The 15,044-nt window shown below is 44.3% G+C and overlaps 1 protein-coding gene across 3 annotated transcripts in view; it reads left to right on the top strand.

The window, feature by feature from the left end:
• UBN2 (ubinuclein 2) overlaps positions 1 to 15,044 on the top strand; it is a 264,565-nt gene that overhangs the window by 15,280 nt on the left and 234,241 nt on the right. For 2 of the 3 annotated variants that reach the window (XM_033935205.1, XM_033935204.1), the window contains exon 3: positions 10,333 to 10,425. In XM_033935205.1, coding sequence (XP_033791096.1) covers positions 10,333 to 10,425 — 93 coding nt within the window. The remainder of the gene's footprint in view (positions 1 to 10,332; positions 10,426 to 15,044) is intronic. The other variant, XM_033935206.1, reaches the window with a different exon arrangement.

Here is a 15,044-nt window from a genome sequence, read left to right as displayed (position 1 = left end):
CCAATAGGAAAGTGGGGGAGGCAACATTTCCATGGTAAAGGGTGGAGGTATTTAAACACTGAGGTTTCAAGCCGCCACCATCTTTTCTCCTTTAAAAGCTTACATTTGGAGTCGGATGACAGCAGCCACCTTGGTAAGAACAAGATATTATATGGCAGAACAATAATCAGGAAATTATACTTAGGTAGGGAGCAGTAACATTAACTGTAGTTTACTGCTTTTTTCCTTTTTTATGTGCAGGGAGACCCTTGATAAAGCGCAACGGCGTGAAACATGTCGGGTCAGGCTCCCAGATGTTGGCCGATGCAGAGATAAGTGCATAGTATATACAACAAGATAATTGAAGTAAAATAGAAAACGCTAATTTAAATGTATAAAATCTAGTCACTAATAGTGGAGTACTGGTTAATGCACATGAGCCAATGATGAAAGTCACCACGTAATTTCTTCCTGCGGTTTTAAATTATAACAGCGGTGGAGTGGTGGGACTGAGGCTTTTGTATTCAACCAACTTTTTGAAAGGATTTGTTATCTAGTCCTATTTCTTACTATCAAATCACTGTACAATATGGACAGATACTGAAGCTGGAAAAACACACTACTATAGCCATTACTTGAGTGTTACCTCTCATCAGGACATTACTAAGAAGTTAACAGACCACTGGAAAATCCCGAAAGGTCCATGTTGGGTGGCCAAGGCCATAGCAAGACTTATCCAATGGATGCAGCTTGTAACCAGCTATTTGTCCCACCAAAGGTGAATTCCCTGGTGGCGCAGGTTTACCTCTCTCCCCAGTGAAGGCAGAGTTGTACTTGGAGATAACCAGGACTGCAGACTGGATTTATTCTCAAGAGACAATTCAAAGCCACAATCTCAGATGAGGTCAGCGGCATCCTACGTTGCATGTGCTTGCCACTCCAAGTTGCATCACAATCTGGAGGCAGCTGCTGGACAGGATCTCCAATTTGTAATGTCTGGTGTGGACTGTTAGCAAATTGTTTTTATGATCTATTCAGAGTATTGAGCATACACTATTGCTGCCTGTGGGCGAGAGACTCAGCTTGTAAGGTGACGTTGAGCTAACTGCCATTTAGAAGGCAATTTTTGGGGGAGGGGGAAATCTGGATGATCTCATGGCCAGCGCAGGATTGTAAACCAAAATCTTTGCCTGACAGCAGGCCGAGAACCCCCAGGGTATCAATTCGAAGTAATTTTCGTAAAACCAGGCATTTTCACCAGTACTTGGGTGGACCATCGGTCCAGAGATCATTTCAGTGCTCTAGACAGATTCAGAGGGCCAGGTACCCCAATCTTCAGGTTCCCGCCCCACAACTGCTCCCAGGACAGGAGCTGGACTTCCAAGATTTGGAGGGAGGTTAACGGCTTATTGGGAGGCATGGGCAGGGATTACTTCTGACTGCTGGGTACTGGAGATTTCTCTAACTGGAAGACCAGAGAAAGTGGTCATAGTCAGAGTGACTGTTCAGAGGCTACTAGATCTAGCGGCCATAGAAGTCATCCCGGATGAAGAATCAGGCTCAGGCAAATACTCCATATACTACTTAGTGCCCAAAAGAGACGCAGAAGACTGTAGGTAGATTCTTGACCTCAAGGCTATCAACGTGGCCCTCAAGATACCCTGTTTCCACAGGGAGGCGGTGCATTTGGTCATTGCTTCCATGGTGCCAGGGGAATTTCTTGCCTCATTGGATTTGACAGAAGCCTATCTGCACATTCCCATATTACTGGAGCAATTCCAGTTTGCAGCTTTGCTGTTGGGCTAGCCACGGTGCCTTGCACCTTCACCAAAGTGATGTGGTAGTAGCAGTGCACCACTGTGAGGCAGGGATTGAGGTGTATTTATATCTGGATGATTGGCTGATAAGAGCCCTGTCTTGAGTCCAAGGGTAGACTGCAGTGAAAATGGGGATGCCAACTCCTGCAGAACCTGGGCCGGGTGGTCAACTTTCAGAAAAGCCACCTAGAGCTGACGCAGTGCCTGAAGTATCTCAACATCCTGTTCAACACAAAGGAGAACATGGTCTATCTGCTGGAGGCCCGCAGAGTGAAAATCGCACATCAGATCAGGGAGTTTCGGGACAGTCCAGCCTCCACTGCTTGTCATTATTTGCAGGTGCTAGGGTTGATAGTAGCAACTATAGATGTGGTTCCCTGGGCAAATAGTGCTTCTACATCCTCTCTAGGAAGCACTCCTATCCCGAAGGTTCCCACAACGGGATGCATTGCAGATGCTGTTATCTTGGACATCAGGGGTGTGTCCAAGTCTGACTTGGTAATTGCAGCCACAGTCCCTAGCCAGAGAAATCAATGGATAAGAAGAAGGCCCTGGAAACATAGTTAAAAGCACAGAATAATAGTCACCACACAACAAAGGTAGGGAAAATGATTTTGTTTTCAATATAGTGATAGAAATGTGTCAGTTTTGAGAATTTATATCTGCTGTGTATATTGTGTGTATATGAAAAATGAATGGAAAAAAATTGCATTACAATTAGTAAAGGGGGTGGGATCTGGGGAAGAGCTTGGGTGGGTGTAGAGTGGTGCTTGGAAGGTCTGTGGTCGGGGCACTCAGTTGATATTTGTTAGACTTCCCTGCTGGCATTTTAGGGCCTGTCTGGAGAGCCTCTGTGCATGCATGGATGTTGACGTGATGATGTCACGCATACGTATGATTTCATCACGGTGATGTCCGCGCACTTCTAAGTGCCTCGAGCCATGGCCACTACCTTTAGTGTGCCCCGGCACAAGAAAGTTTGAGAGATACTGCTTCAGATTATCATGTTCTATATCTATTACAGGTAATTTGGCAATTTTTTTCTTTAAAAAAATCAGCAAAACCTTCACTTAGCAGATTTGAATCCACTTCTAAGGCTCTCCCAATGCCTGTAAGATCTTTAACAATTTTGAACAAAACAAAAAAGTGAGAATAAGACGACCAACCAGCCCTGCCAGGCCCTGCACCAAGCCCTCTTCCTCCCCTGGGATGTCTCAGAGTTGACCAGGACAGGAGTTGGGAGAGATCCCTCCTATTCTGATCCAACACTGGACCATTGGGGATTGCGGCAGACTCTGGGGGTGGCCTGTAATAGGTCTTGGGGGGGAGTGATCTGAATATAAACAGAGACCCCCATTTGGGGGCTATTTTTTTGGCTCAAAAACCTCAGTTTCTATTCAAATATACAGTCATGTGAAAAAATTAAGACACCCCATGAAATATTCAGTTCTTTCTTAAGAAACGTTCACATATCGATGTCAAATCTTTTTTTTTTTTTTTTTATCCCTTGAAAAGAAAGTGATGTAATTGCAGGTAAACAAAAGATATCCACAAAAATGTGTATTCTAACTGAGGAATAAAGTAGGATACCCCAATAGCTAGTGTTACCTCCTTTGGCTGAAATAACTGCAGTGAGACGCTTCTTGTAGCCATCTACCAATCTGACATCGGTCTGAGGAAAGTTTGGCCCACTCCTCAATGCAGCTCGTTTCAAATCACCCCACAACATCTCAATGGAATTAAGATCAGGGCTTTGAATCGGACACTCCAGGACTCTCCATTTCTTAGTTTTCAGCCAGTTTTAGTGGATTTACTGGTATGTTTTGGGTTGTTGTGTTGCAGAATCCAGTTCCGCTTCAGCTTTAATTTTCTTACAGATGGTCTCACATGTTCCTTAAGCACCCTCTGATACACGGTAGAATTCATGGTGGATTCTATCATGGTGAGCTGGCCAGGTCCTCCTGTAGTAAAGCATCCCCAAACCATGACACATCCATCTTCATGCTCCACATTTGCTATGAGGTTCTTTTCCTGGAATGCTGTATTTGGTATATGCTAAACATGTCCTCTTTTCTGGTATCCAAATAATTCAATTTTAGACTCATCTGTCCATAGAACACTATTCCAGAAGTCCTGGTGTTTGTCTATGTTCTCTCTGATATACCTCAGTCTGGCCTTGATGTTTCTCTTAGAGAGCAAAGGCTTCCTCCTTGCACATTTCCCATGCAAGTTAAATTTGTGCAGTCTCTTTCTAATTGTAGAGGCAAGTCACATGAGAGGGGGCACGCCAGGCTCTGATGAAACTGTTTTCTTTCGTCTTTCCCAACTGCTGCTGTTCCTGGGGATTCTATGAGCTGGTTTAACACAGCTTTCCTTGTCCAAGCTCTTGTCCAGCAGCAGAAGGGGGAAGCCATCGGCACGATGCTGCATGGCCCCGACATGGTCACCAGCAGTGTATTGATGCTGGCGTCAGATGATCTCCTGTGGCCTGCCCTCTCTCCCCCCTCTCCTCGACAGACTTGCACTCCGGCAGCTGCGTTGTTGGACACATCGAAGGGAAACTGGACTTCACTTCAGGGGTCTGCTATCGGCGGCGCTGCACCTTGCCTGTCCGGTGACTGGTGTCATGGTTGTCTTTATTGGTGTGGTTCCTGGTCCTGCTTCTTTGGTGGCGGCTGGTTGACCTGGTTCTGCAGACTGAACTTACTATCAAGCCGCCTCAGAGACTTTTCTATTTCTTAAAGTTGTTTTATTTTATGTTTAATTTTTTTATCTTTCATTATTTGTATTTCCTATTTCTTTGATTTTTGATCTTAGAAATGTATCGCATATTTTTATTTTAATCAGGTACTTTAGCTAGATTGTGAGCCTTCAGGACAGATAGGGTAGTTTTTCTCAAGTACCTAATTTCATTTTAGTTTGATACATTGTAAACCGCTTAGGTCAGTAAAATGCAGGAGTGGTATATCAAATCTTAAATAAACATAAACACTTTCACATCAGCAAGAGCCTACTGTAGGTTCCGTGATGACATTTTAGGGTTTCTGGAGACTTTTTTTAGCATCTTGCAGTCTGCTCTGGAAGTCAACTTGCTTGGATGGCCAGACCTGGGCATGTTGGCAATTGTTTGGAAAGTCCTCCACTTGTACACTATTTTCCGGACCGTGGAATGGCAAATGTCAGATTCTTTCGAGATCTTTTTAAATCCCTTACCAGACTTATAAGCTGCTACAATCTTCTTTCTGAATGCCTCAGACAGCTCTTTTGATCTTACCATGGTGTTCACTCTCACCGCAGCAGTCATGAGCATACCAAACTAAATGTCTGAGGTTTAAGTAGGGCAAACTTTCAAAATGCTGAGTAAAGATGTTCTAATCATGTGCACCTGATGTGATACACCTGTGTGTGATTTGAGCCACTTTAAGTGGGAGGATATGTGGGGATGTCCTAGTTTATTTCTCAGAATACACATTTTTATAGATATCTTTTATTTCATGAGTAAATCAAGGAACATTTTTGTTGTTTACCTGCAATCACATCACTTTCTTTTCCAGAGATGAAAAAAAATTGGTATCGATATATAAACATTTCTTAAGAAAGAACTGAATATTTCATGGGGTGTCCTAATTTTTTCACAGTAATAATTCCTTCTATATTTAAATCACAATGGTCAGACCATGTAACAGGTTTAATCTCCAATGATTTCCACATCCTATTAAAGGAATTAGATAAAAACACCAAATGTATTTTATTGCTCTGAACATATGTTGTTCCATTATTCTTTTGACAAAACCCAATATTGTCCATTGAGCAGAAAAACCTTATGAATTCCTCCCAGTTTCTGATTAATAGGTATGTTAAAATCACCTAATACAGTTAATTTCTCACGATATACTGAAAGCTCAAATATCTAAGTAAGTGCAATAGCTTATCAGATGTAATATTTAGAGGGCAGTATACTAATAAGATGGATCCGTATGGCCATTTCTTGAGCTTGTATTGGAAATGAGAAGCATTCGCTGTTATCCTTGAAAGCGCGTTCCACTAGAGGTGTGGATTTCTTGTGGGCAGAGCCAAGAAATCTGTAGAGTGGCTACATGTCCTCCCTCCTTACTTTCACAAAGTTTTACAGGGTAGACATAGCAGCCAGATTGGATTCCACATTCATATCATCCTATTGGTAGAACTTCTGCTTTATCAGCTTATATTTTGGATGTCTTCTATTAAAGCTCTGTCCACTTCTGTCTGTGAAGGATGCCTGTATATCACACCAATGTAAATACATTTTCCATTCCGTCTTTCTAGATTGACCCATAGTGCCTCTTCCTTACACTTTAGATCCTGCAATTGTGTGGCTTTAATATGATCTTTCAAAACAAAAAAGTGTGAATAAGACTTGACCAACCAGCCAGAGATTACCAATTTGTGGATTTCCCAAATGAAGTCTTTATTTGCACAGTTGTCAATTAAGCTCAGACACAACACTGTACATGTTTTAGTTCACATGAGGCTGCCTCAGTGATCAGAAAACGTATGCGACGCTTCCAGTCGGTCATGCAGAGGAAAAATTTTTTTCTCTCATAAACGAACAAATTGAGCTGAGAAAATAAAATATATGCTTGAACGTTTTTTCACTGCAGGAGTCCGCTGCAATGTGCAGGAACAAAAAAATGCCACTCCCCCTCCTTTTCTTCCTATCCTGTCTTTCTTGAACAGATTATAACCCAGTAAAATTATATCCTAGTCATGGTTCTCTGTGAGCCATGTCTCTTGTGATTGTTATTAAATCCAAATCAGCTTCTTCCATAGCCTCTAGATCCAGAACCTTGTTTGCCATATTTCAAGCATTAATATACAGTATACTGCTTTCCAGAAAGCCCCTTTTTTCCCATGTATGTAGTGGTATTGGATCTTTATGTACCTCAGGGCTTTGATCACCCTGCCCCAGTGATTCTAATTTAAAGCCTTCAGTAGATTACCTAGTCTACTGCTGAAGACACTTCTTTCTTTCTTTAATAGATGCACACCAGCCCTTGGAAAATCATCCCTTCTTTAGCAACAGTAGCTGATGAATCCAGAGACTAGTGGGATACCGCACATCTACCAGTAGATGGAGTTAGAGAACTGAATTGCAGGTGCTCCTCTTAGATGGGATCTCTCCTGACCATTTAGTATACGCTCTCCAGCAGGCGGATGGATGCCATTCTTTGAGCTCCTGGCTTCACTGACTGAAAATCAATCAAATTCACTGAAAAGAGTGAATTTCACTACTGTTGCTATGGCTTCAGTTAGTGCAGGGGTGTCTAGTTGAGTGGTGCCAGCTTTGGGGGTTACACCTGGGCCCCCCCAGGTCCTTTCCCCAACCTCCCTCTAGTGATTGAGGATTTGCTGTGGGTCTCTGCATCTTTTCTTCTTTCCTAATGGGTTTAAAAAAAAAAAAAAAGACACACACTGGGAGTAGTGTTTTGCGCTGTCCTTTGCTGACACACTGCAACTACTGTCCCTGCCAAATTGTAAGTATTTTTTATTGTGCGTGTATGATTGGCACGTGTGCAACGAGATGCATGGTGTGCGCTTTTAGTTGGCGCATTTTCTGGCCATGGAGGGTGTTAAATGGTGCTCGCACTGTGGGAAACAGCGGTTGTCATTGGGTCTCTGTGTGGCGGGCTGCTCGGATGGCACCCTTGTGAATTCCAATATAGTGGTGAGAGGGCAGCATGGTTTCCTACATGGCTGATCTGTTTTTGCTTTTGTCGCCTGCTTAGGCCGGCCTCTTGGCATCGGGACATAGGCAGGATTTAGTGGCAGCCATGGACACTGGCACCTTGATGTCTTTGGGGCAGAGCACGCTGGATCTGATGCTGATGCGGAAGGGGTCTTCGGCGATGCCGTTTTCTCCCGAGTTTGTCTTGATGCACCAGGTTTTTCTTTTATGGGGATCCTCGTCAGCTCAGGCTGGGGTTGGTTCTTGGAATGTTTGCCTTTAACGGGCCAGCTTTCAGGGATGGCTGGGATCGGGGCTCAGAGTGCAAAAAAGCGCAGAATGGAAACCGCAGTGGTGGTAGACCCTGCTGTGAGCCCTGATATGTCTCCTCCTCTCACGAGCTCCATGGTGGATGGAAATTTGCAGGATCTGCATGATTTATAAGTGGGGGAGGGGTGGGGGTGGGGTGTTGGTATGGGGGGAATGGGCTGTTTGGGGGGGGAGGTTGGGGCTGGGGAGTTGTTTGTTCTGTTTGTCTCTACACTGCAAGGACTTGTGTTTTTTGGAAGCTTAGCCCTTGCCATTGTTGTATTTGTTATTTGCTGTTTTCCTATTCATTCTAATAAAAAGATTTGAACATATAAGTGGGGGAGTCTGTCCTATGGGGTGGATGACCCCATGGCCCTTTGGCTTTTCCATAGAGAGGAGCTGCCCGTGTTTCCATAGAGAGGAGCTGCCCGTGCTCCAGGGGCTACAGATCTCTCAGGATGTGCCGCAGTCGTCTTGTGCCACCTAACCCTCTCATGGCCGGCTTAAAGAAGCCCTCCAAGTCTTTTCCGGTTCATGAAGCCATGAAGGAACTCATTAAGGTTCAATGGACTTCTCCAGAAGTGGGAGTGCATGTGGCAAAAGCGATGCACCAATTGTACCCCTGGATGAGATGGAAAGGTTGCGGTTGCCTACAGGGGACGTTCTGGTGGTGGCGGTTACCTAGAACAATGTTTCTCAACTCTGTCCTGGAGTACCCCCTTGCCAGTCAGGTTTTCAAGATATCCACAATGAATATGCATGAAGGGCATTTGCATATAACAGAGGCAGTGTATGCAAATCAAGTTTATGCAAATTCAATGTGGTTATCCTGAAAACCTGACTGGCAAGGGGGTACTCCAGGACAGAGTTGAGAAACACTGACCTAGAACAGTATTTTTCAACACGTGGTATGCGTACCCTTGAGGGTACGCAGCCTGGTCGCTGCCGGGGATCCCTGCCTGTCCCCCGCTGAAGCCGCCGCCAGGGATGCCTCCCTGCCTCTGCATTCCCGCTTCACCCCCCCCAAGCTGACCCAGAGCCAACATGCTCCATCTCCCCCCCCCTCCCTCAGTAGCAACTCCGTGCAGGGACGGGGCTATAGCGCATTAAGCAGCTGGCCAACAAGCCTTCCCCCTGACGTCAATTTTGACATCGGAGAGAAGGTTCCGGGCCAGCCAATTGCTGCCTGGCTGGCCCAGGACTTCCTCTACAATGTCAGAATTGAAGTGGGGAGGGGAGAAAGGCTTGTTGCCGGCTGCTGCACACGCTATGGCCCATCCCTGTGCGGAGTTGCTACTGGGGGGATGGAGCATGTCGATTCTGGGTCGGCTTTGGAGGTGGCAGTGGTGCAGCGCGCATGCAGACAGAGGCAGGGAGGTATCCCCTGGTTGCAGTGGGGGGCAGTCAGGGCTTCTGTGGACGGGTCAGCTTTGGGGGAGGAGGAGGAATAGAAAGGGAGAATTGATGGGCATGAGTGTGTGAGTGAGAGATGGTATACATGGGGAAAGGAAGAAAGGAAAATTTGGCATAGAGAGAGGAGTGAGGTAGAGATGCATGGGGAATAGGATGAGAGGGTGAAATGTTGGATATGGTGGTAAAGAGGGCAGTTTGAAGGGGATGCAAGGGGAAGAAATGTTGGATATAGTGATAGGGGGAGAAATGTGGCATTGTGCTGGAGAGGGGTGACAGAAGGAGAAATGGGCTTGGGGCTGTTGAGCAGGAGTGAAAAATGCTGCACATGATCCAGGGGATGAGTGAGGGAGAAATGTTGGATGTGGCATTAGAGGGGTGGGAGAAAGGGAGACATATTGCCAATAGGGGTGGAGGAGAGAAGAAGAAAAGTTGGACTCATGGAGGGACAGAGAGAGAGAAATGTTGGTTGGGGAAAGGAATGGTGTCCAGAGGAGAGGAAACATACAGGAGGCAGAAAGAAAGAAATATTGGATGCACAGTCAGAAGGAAATGCAACCAGAGACTCATGAAATCACTAGAGCTTGGGCGGAGTACTTGGTTTGTATTTATTAGGATTAGGGGGTACTTGGCTTGAAGAAGTTGAGAAACACTGTTATTGCCTATGGAAGCCCAAGTTTACTTTCCCAAGTCTGATTGCCAGTAGGTAAGATATTCCAATGAAACTTTTCTTCCCTTTAGCAGGTCATCAGCATGTCTTCAGGTTATGTTTGCCATCCAGAGTTCTGTTTCCCCAGTCAAGTCTATTTGTTAAGCTACTGCAATGATGTTGCAACTTTTTTTCAGATGTAGACTGTGCTATCATCTATGTAGATTTAACGCCATAGGTATTAGTGCATCAGTACAGTTAGTGGCAGTGCCTTTTTGAGCCATGAGGTAGTGTTACTGTAAGATTGCCTATAGTGCCTTTCCAGGTTTTCATGGAGGATGAGATTGTGTTTTGGTTTTATTCTGCTTTGTGTTTTTACATAAAATGATTTGTACCTAACTTCTGGTAATATCAATTCATGGATTTCTATAAAGAGGAATAAATGTTTTTCTTTTTGCCTTTAGAAGAAGCCTCTTCACTCAGAAGATCCATTTAATGACGATGCGCGAGAAAGGCAGGAAGTGGAAGCATTGGCCAAAAAGTTTGAAGCAAAATATGTGAGTGTATATATGTTTTTTATTGAATATCAAACCATTACAAGCATGAAGAAGAATCACAGTTTTAATAACTGATCCCAGACATTTTTAAAGTGATCGAGAGAGCTCCGACATGCCGCTATTATTCTTTAATATTTAACTAATTAAACTATGTTGCATATAGAGGACCATCAGAACTGAAAACAAATGACTTAGATTTTTTTCCAATTTTATATTTGTTGTTGTTGTTTTACATGGTTTTCCTGTTAACCTATTTGATTTATATTTGCTCTACTCTTTAAATCTTGGATCCAATACATGGAGGACTAGTGTGTGATCAATTAGATCATTTATTACTTCATTTATGTATCTTTATTTTCAAATTGAATTATGTATTATGGTATATCTCAATTTTGGAAACTCAGTTTATTATGTTATTGATCTCACTTTACTGTACAAGATGTATATGCTTGGTAATATAAAATTCTATAAATAAATAATAATAAAAAAAAAAGAAAAAAGGGAGACCCAATGATCCACAGTGAAAACAATCCACCGATGAAAACAAACTGTGGATACAGATGTTCTGGAGATAATTTATTGAACACTGACATATAAAACCATGAAAATTCAATTTAAAAAAGTACATTGATAAAAAAATACTGTGATAAAAATCCAACCGGACCCCAAAGCAATGGCCATGAGTATCCCATTTTAGGACCAGGAGGTTCCCAGTGATAGACCCTATTGGTAGCCAGTTTGCTGTAGCTGGCTGCAAACGTGGCTGTTTGGCCCTGCCAATTTTGGAAATGGTAGGTGTTATCAGCCAAAAACCCCTTTAAATTTGTACTATCCCTGTGGCGCATGCCACCAAAAGTGCACATAAAGTAGTGCTGTTTAGTGTGCAGCCTGGAGAGCCAAGATGTTGGGATACTTTAATTTTTACGGCTGATTCTCCTCCTTTTTGGGGTGTTTGTAATGACTTGTTATATTCCTGTTATATTGGGTAACTGTCCCTCCAGACCTATAACATTAGGCTTAAGAGTTTTGCACAGGATATTTCTATAACAGTAATCCAGTGGTTCTGTTAGAATACCAGAAGTAGATTTCCATCTGGGCGATTTGAATGTTTGCTCCTTAATTGATAAGCACCATTTAGTTATGATTTGTTAACACGTGCTATAGATCTATGCCTAGTGGAGACTTGGCTGACGGATGCCAATATAACATACTTATCCCAGGCAGCACCAGCGGGATATTTTGGCTTTATTTTTCTAATAGGTGTTCACGAAGGGGTTGGGGGTTGGTGCTCCTTTATAGGAAGTTGCTGCCCTTATGACCAGTTACCTTGGGTGCATATAATAGCTTGGGGTTTGAGTTTGTACTTCTTTACTCACCTCTTCCGGTTACAGCATGTTCAGTACAAATGTTACAGATGCTTCTGGTACATCATTCCATATTAGTAACAAATATGATGGTAGTAGATGATATTAATTTACATTTAGAAGATGCACATGCTCCATTTGTTGAAAACTTTTTTGCATTCTTACAAGGTATTGGTTTTACTATGCATATTACTGGCTCCACTCATGAGGCAGGTTGTTTGTTAGATGTGCTGCTGACTTTGGGCACATTAACAGTGCGTGCTGTCTTGAAAGGGTCGTATCATTTATCCTTTACTGATCATTCTCTCTTGTGTTCTGTGCGCTATTATAGTACCGTATTTGCCGGCATATAAGACAACTTTTCAATACCTTAAAATCCTCCCCAAAGTCGGGGGTCGTCTTATACGCCGGGTACTGTTTAAATGCCCTTACTTTACATTAGAGAGCTGCACGGGGACGCCCCTAGGGTCGCGGGGATCCCGTGGGGACGCCCCCTAGGGTCGCGGGGATCCCATGGGGACGCCTCCGAGGGTCGCGGGGCTGGATGTACTCAGTCTTCTGGATGTACGCGGCTCTTCTTCTCCCTACCTTCTCTGCTTGCAGCACAGAGCCGAACGGAAGTCTTCCCGACGTCAGCGCTGACGTCGGAGGGGAGGGAGGGCTTAAACAAAGCTTAAACAAAGCCCTCCCTCCCCTCCGACGTCAGCGCTGACGTCGGGAAGACTTTCTGTGCTGCAGGCAGGGCAGATAAGGAGAAGGAGTAGGTGGGATGAGGAATATTAATAGAAGTACAAGGTGAGAGGAATCTTAATATGAATAGCTTGGCTGAATATTTTTATGCTTCATTTTCCATGGGCTTAAGAAATGTTAATCACTTGACTTGCTGGTTGAATTGTGTGGATGTATGTACAAACATATTTAAAATAGTGTTTTACTTTCAGGCTATGAGGGAACAGAAGATGAATGATTTGGTAAGGGATGTAGGTTTTTTTGTAGCATACTATTTGAAGATCAGTTTGGTTTTCAGTTAATCGCATGATAAAGTACATGTACAAAAATGTTTCTTAATGTTTAAGCCTAAAATAATAATCTTTGATGTACATTTTGGAGTTTTGGATATTTTTTTGAGCGACATTACAGCAGCTGTAAGAAGGTAATTTAGATTCGCGGTTAAGGACAGGGAGGTTTGTCGGACCGGGGCTGTTGTCGGTCGGTCGGGGAAGTGCCACAAAAGTAAGGGGACCTGGCCGGCTGTGCTGCACCCGGGGCGGTAGAGAAGGTGTGCGGAAGAAGGGGTAGTCTTATACGGCGAGTATATAACAAACTCTATATTTTAACTGTAAAAGTTGGGGGGTCGTCTTATACGCCCAGTCGTCTTATACGCCGGCAAATACGGTATATTGATCGCTCCCTCCAGGTGATGATATATATTCACTCGTTTGCTAATTTGTCAGATCAATCTATTAATCAGAATTTGTTCAGATGGGAGATTAAGGAATTGTTGTCTGGATGGAAACATCTAGAAGAAGTAGAAAAGCAATGGGCAAAACTGAAAGGAGCTTTTGTAAGGGCAACAAACCATTTGGTAAGGAAAGTAAGTAAGAGGAAAAGAAGGCTGCTTTCCCTAGCAACAGCAGCAGATGAATCCAGAGACCAGTGGGATAGCTCACATCTACCAGCAGGCGGAGATAGAGAAACTGATTAACAGGTGGTCCTATTGGCTGGCACTCCTCCTGTTTATCTAGTATTCTCTATCTCCCAGCAGGAAAATGTCGCTATTCAACTAGCTCCTGAATTCTGGCTTTGGCTGGAACTTTATTTTCTCCTGTTGAGATTTTCTCTTCAGTGAGACAGGGGTGTCCGGCTGAACGGTGCTGGCTTTAGAGGTTACACTTGGGCCCCCCCTTGTCCCTGCCTCACCCTCCCTCCATTGCTAGAGGGTCTGAGTCTCAATTTTTTTCTTCTTTCCCTTCTCTGTTAAAAAAAAAAAAAAAGAGACCACAGTTGTTACATTCTGCCATGCTTTTGCTGCAAACTGGCTTCAACTGGCCCTAACAACTAGCTTGTGAGTATGTCTGGCTTTTACGGTTGTTTGAACTTCAGGTTCTGTTTGGGAGTCTTAGTACTGTGGGTTCGGTCATCGTACATTTAAGGTATGGATATTTTATTGAGGCTAAGTTTTATGACTAGAAATCCGTGGAGGGAGCCGGGACTTCCCGCCCTTTGCATGCACGCGCTTGGTTTCCTTGTTGGTTACAGCGCAGGAGTAGCGATGCGATTTCATGCTCGTACTTGTTCTCATTGTTGGGTTTCAGTGCAGCAGTAGTCCTGTTTATTCTGAGGCTCTCTTTCATCAGTGTTTGTCACGGCCATGTGCAGCTGATTGTGCAGGTGCCGGTTTATAGCAGCGCGCATGAGATGGGATATGTTTTTTCCGGCGCTGTGGGCCGTTTTTCTGATTATTCCCCGAGTCTGATTTTCTTTCTATACAAGCCGCGGCAGGGTAAATTTTGCGGGGCTCGAATCCAACTATGTTTCTAGGAGCGTTGATGCAGCGGCCACGTGTCAGCGAGAATCAGGCGTGCGCATGGGTCTCCGGCGATGGCGGGAGAGCTGCAGCGTTCCGGTAGTTTGTTTCCAGCTGACTTTGGTCAGGGTATGCCGGGGCTTCTCTCCTTTCCAGTTCGGACAAGTTGTATGTGTTTCACCAGCTTTGGGACAAGCTTGGGCAGCTTTATATGTCTATGTCTGTGTTCCTGCTGTACTCCCTTGAAGGAAGCTGCTTGTTTAATTGGACTCTGGAGTTAGCACTCAAGGGGTTTACCAGAGAGACTCTGACCTGTGCTAGGTCACCCAGTCTCGGTTTGTCTCCAGACTGGGGCGACATACGGCAACTCACGGCACAGTGAGATCAGCAGTAAGATAGTGCCCTGTATTTCACACAGGTATCTCATTGTCTCTCTTGGGGTCCCTGCAGATTGAGCCTTTTGTCTATTGGTAACTGTCCTTATTTGGGCCTCTGTGCTGAGCTGCATGTGTATAGTAGTGGCACAGGATATTTATGCCTAAAGGTAGTACAAGCAGTTTCCAAGTTCGGGCTGTCTCTATGGGCATAATGACACTGCGCATATTCCTGTGGCCAGGACTCTCTTTCTCTATTTCTGAGGGGGCCTGGATTCAGATTTCCATGCTTATCACGCTGGTTTCTCCTGTCACCATTTTCTCATGGCACATGCTAGACGGGCCCCCCGACCA

The sequence above is a fragment of the Geotrypetes seraphini genome, chromosome 2, assembly GCF_902459505.1.
Source record: "Geotrypetes seraphini chromosome 2, aGeoSer1.1, whole genome shotgun sequence".
Taxonomy (NCBI): Eukaryota; Metazoa; Chordata; class Amphibia; order Gymnophiona; family Dermophiidae; genus Geotrypetes; species Geotrypetes seraphini.
This window is presented reverse-complemented; position numbering and strand designations above follow the sequence as displayed.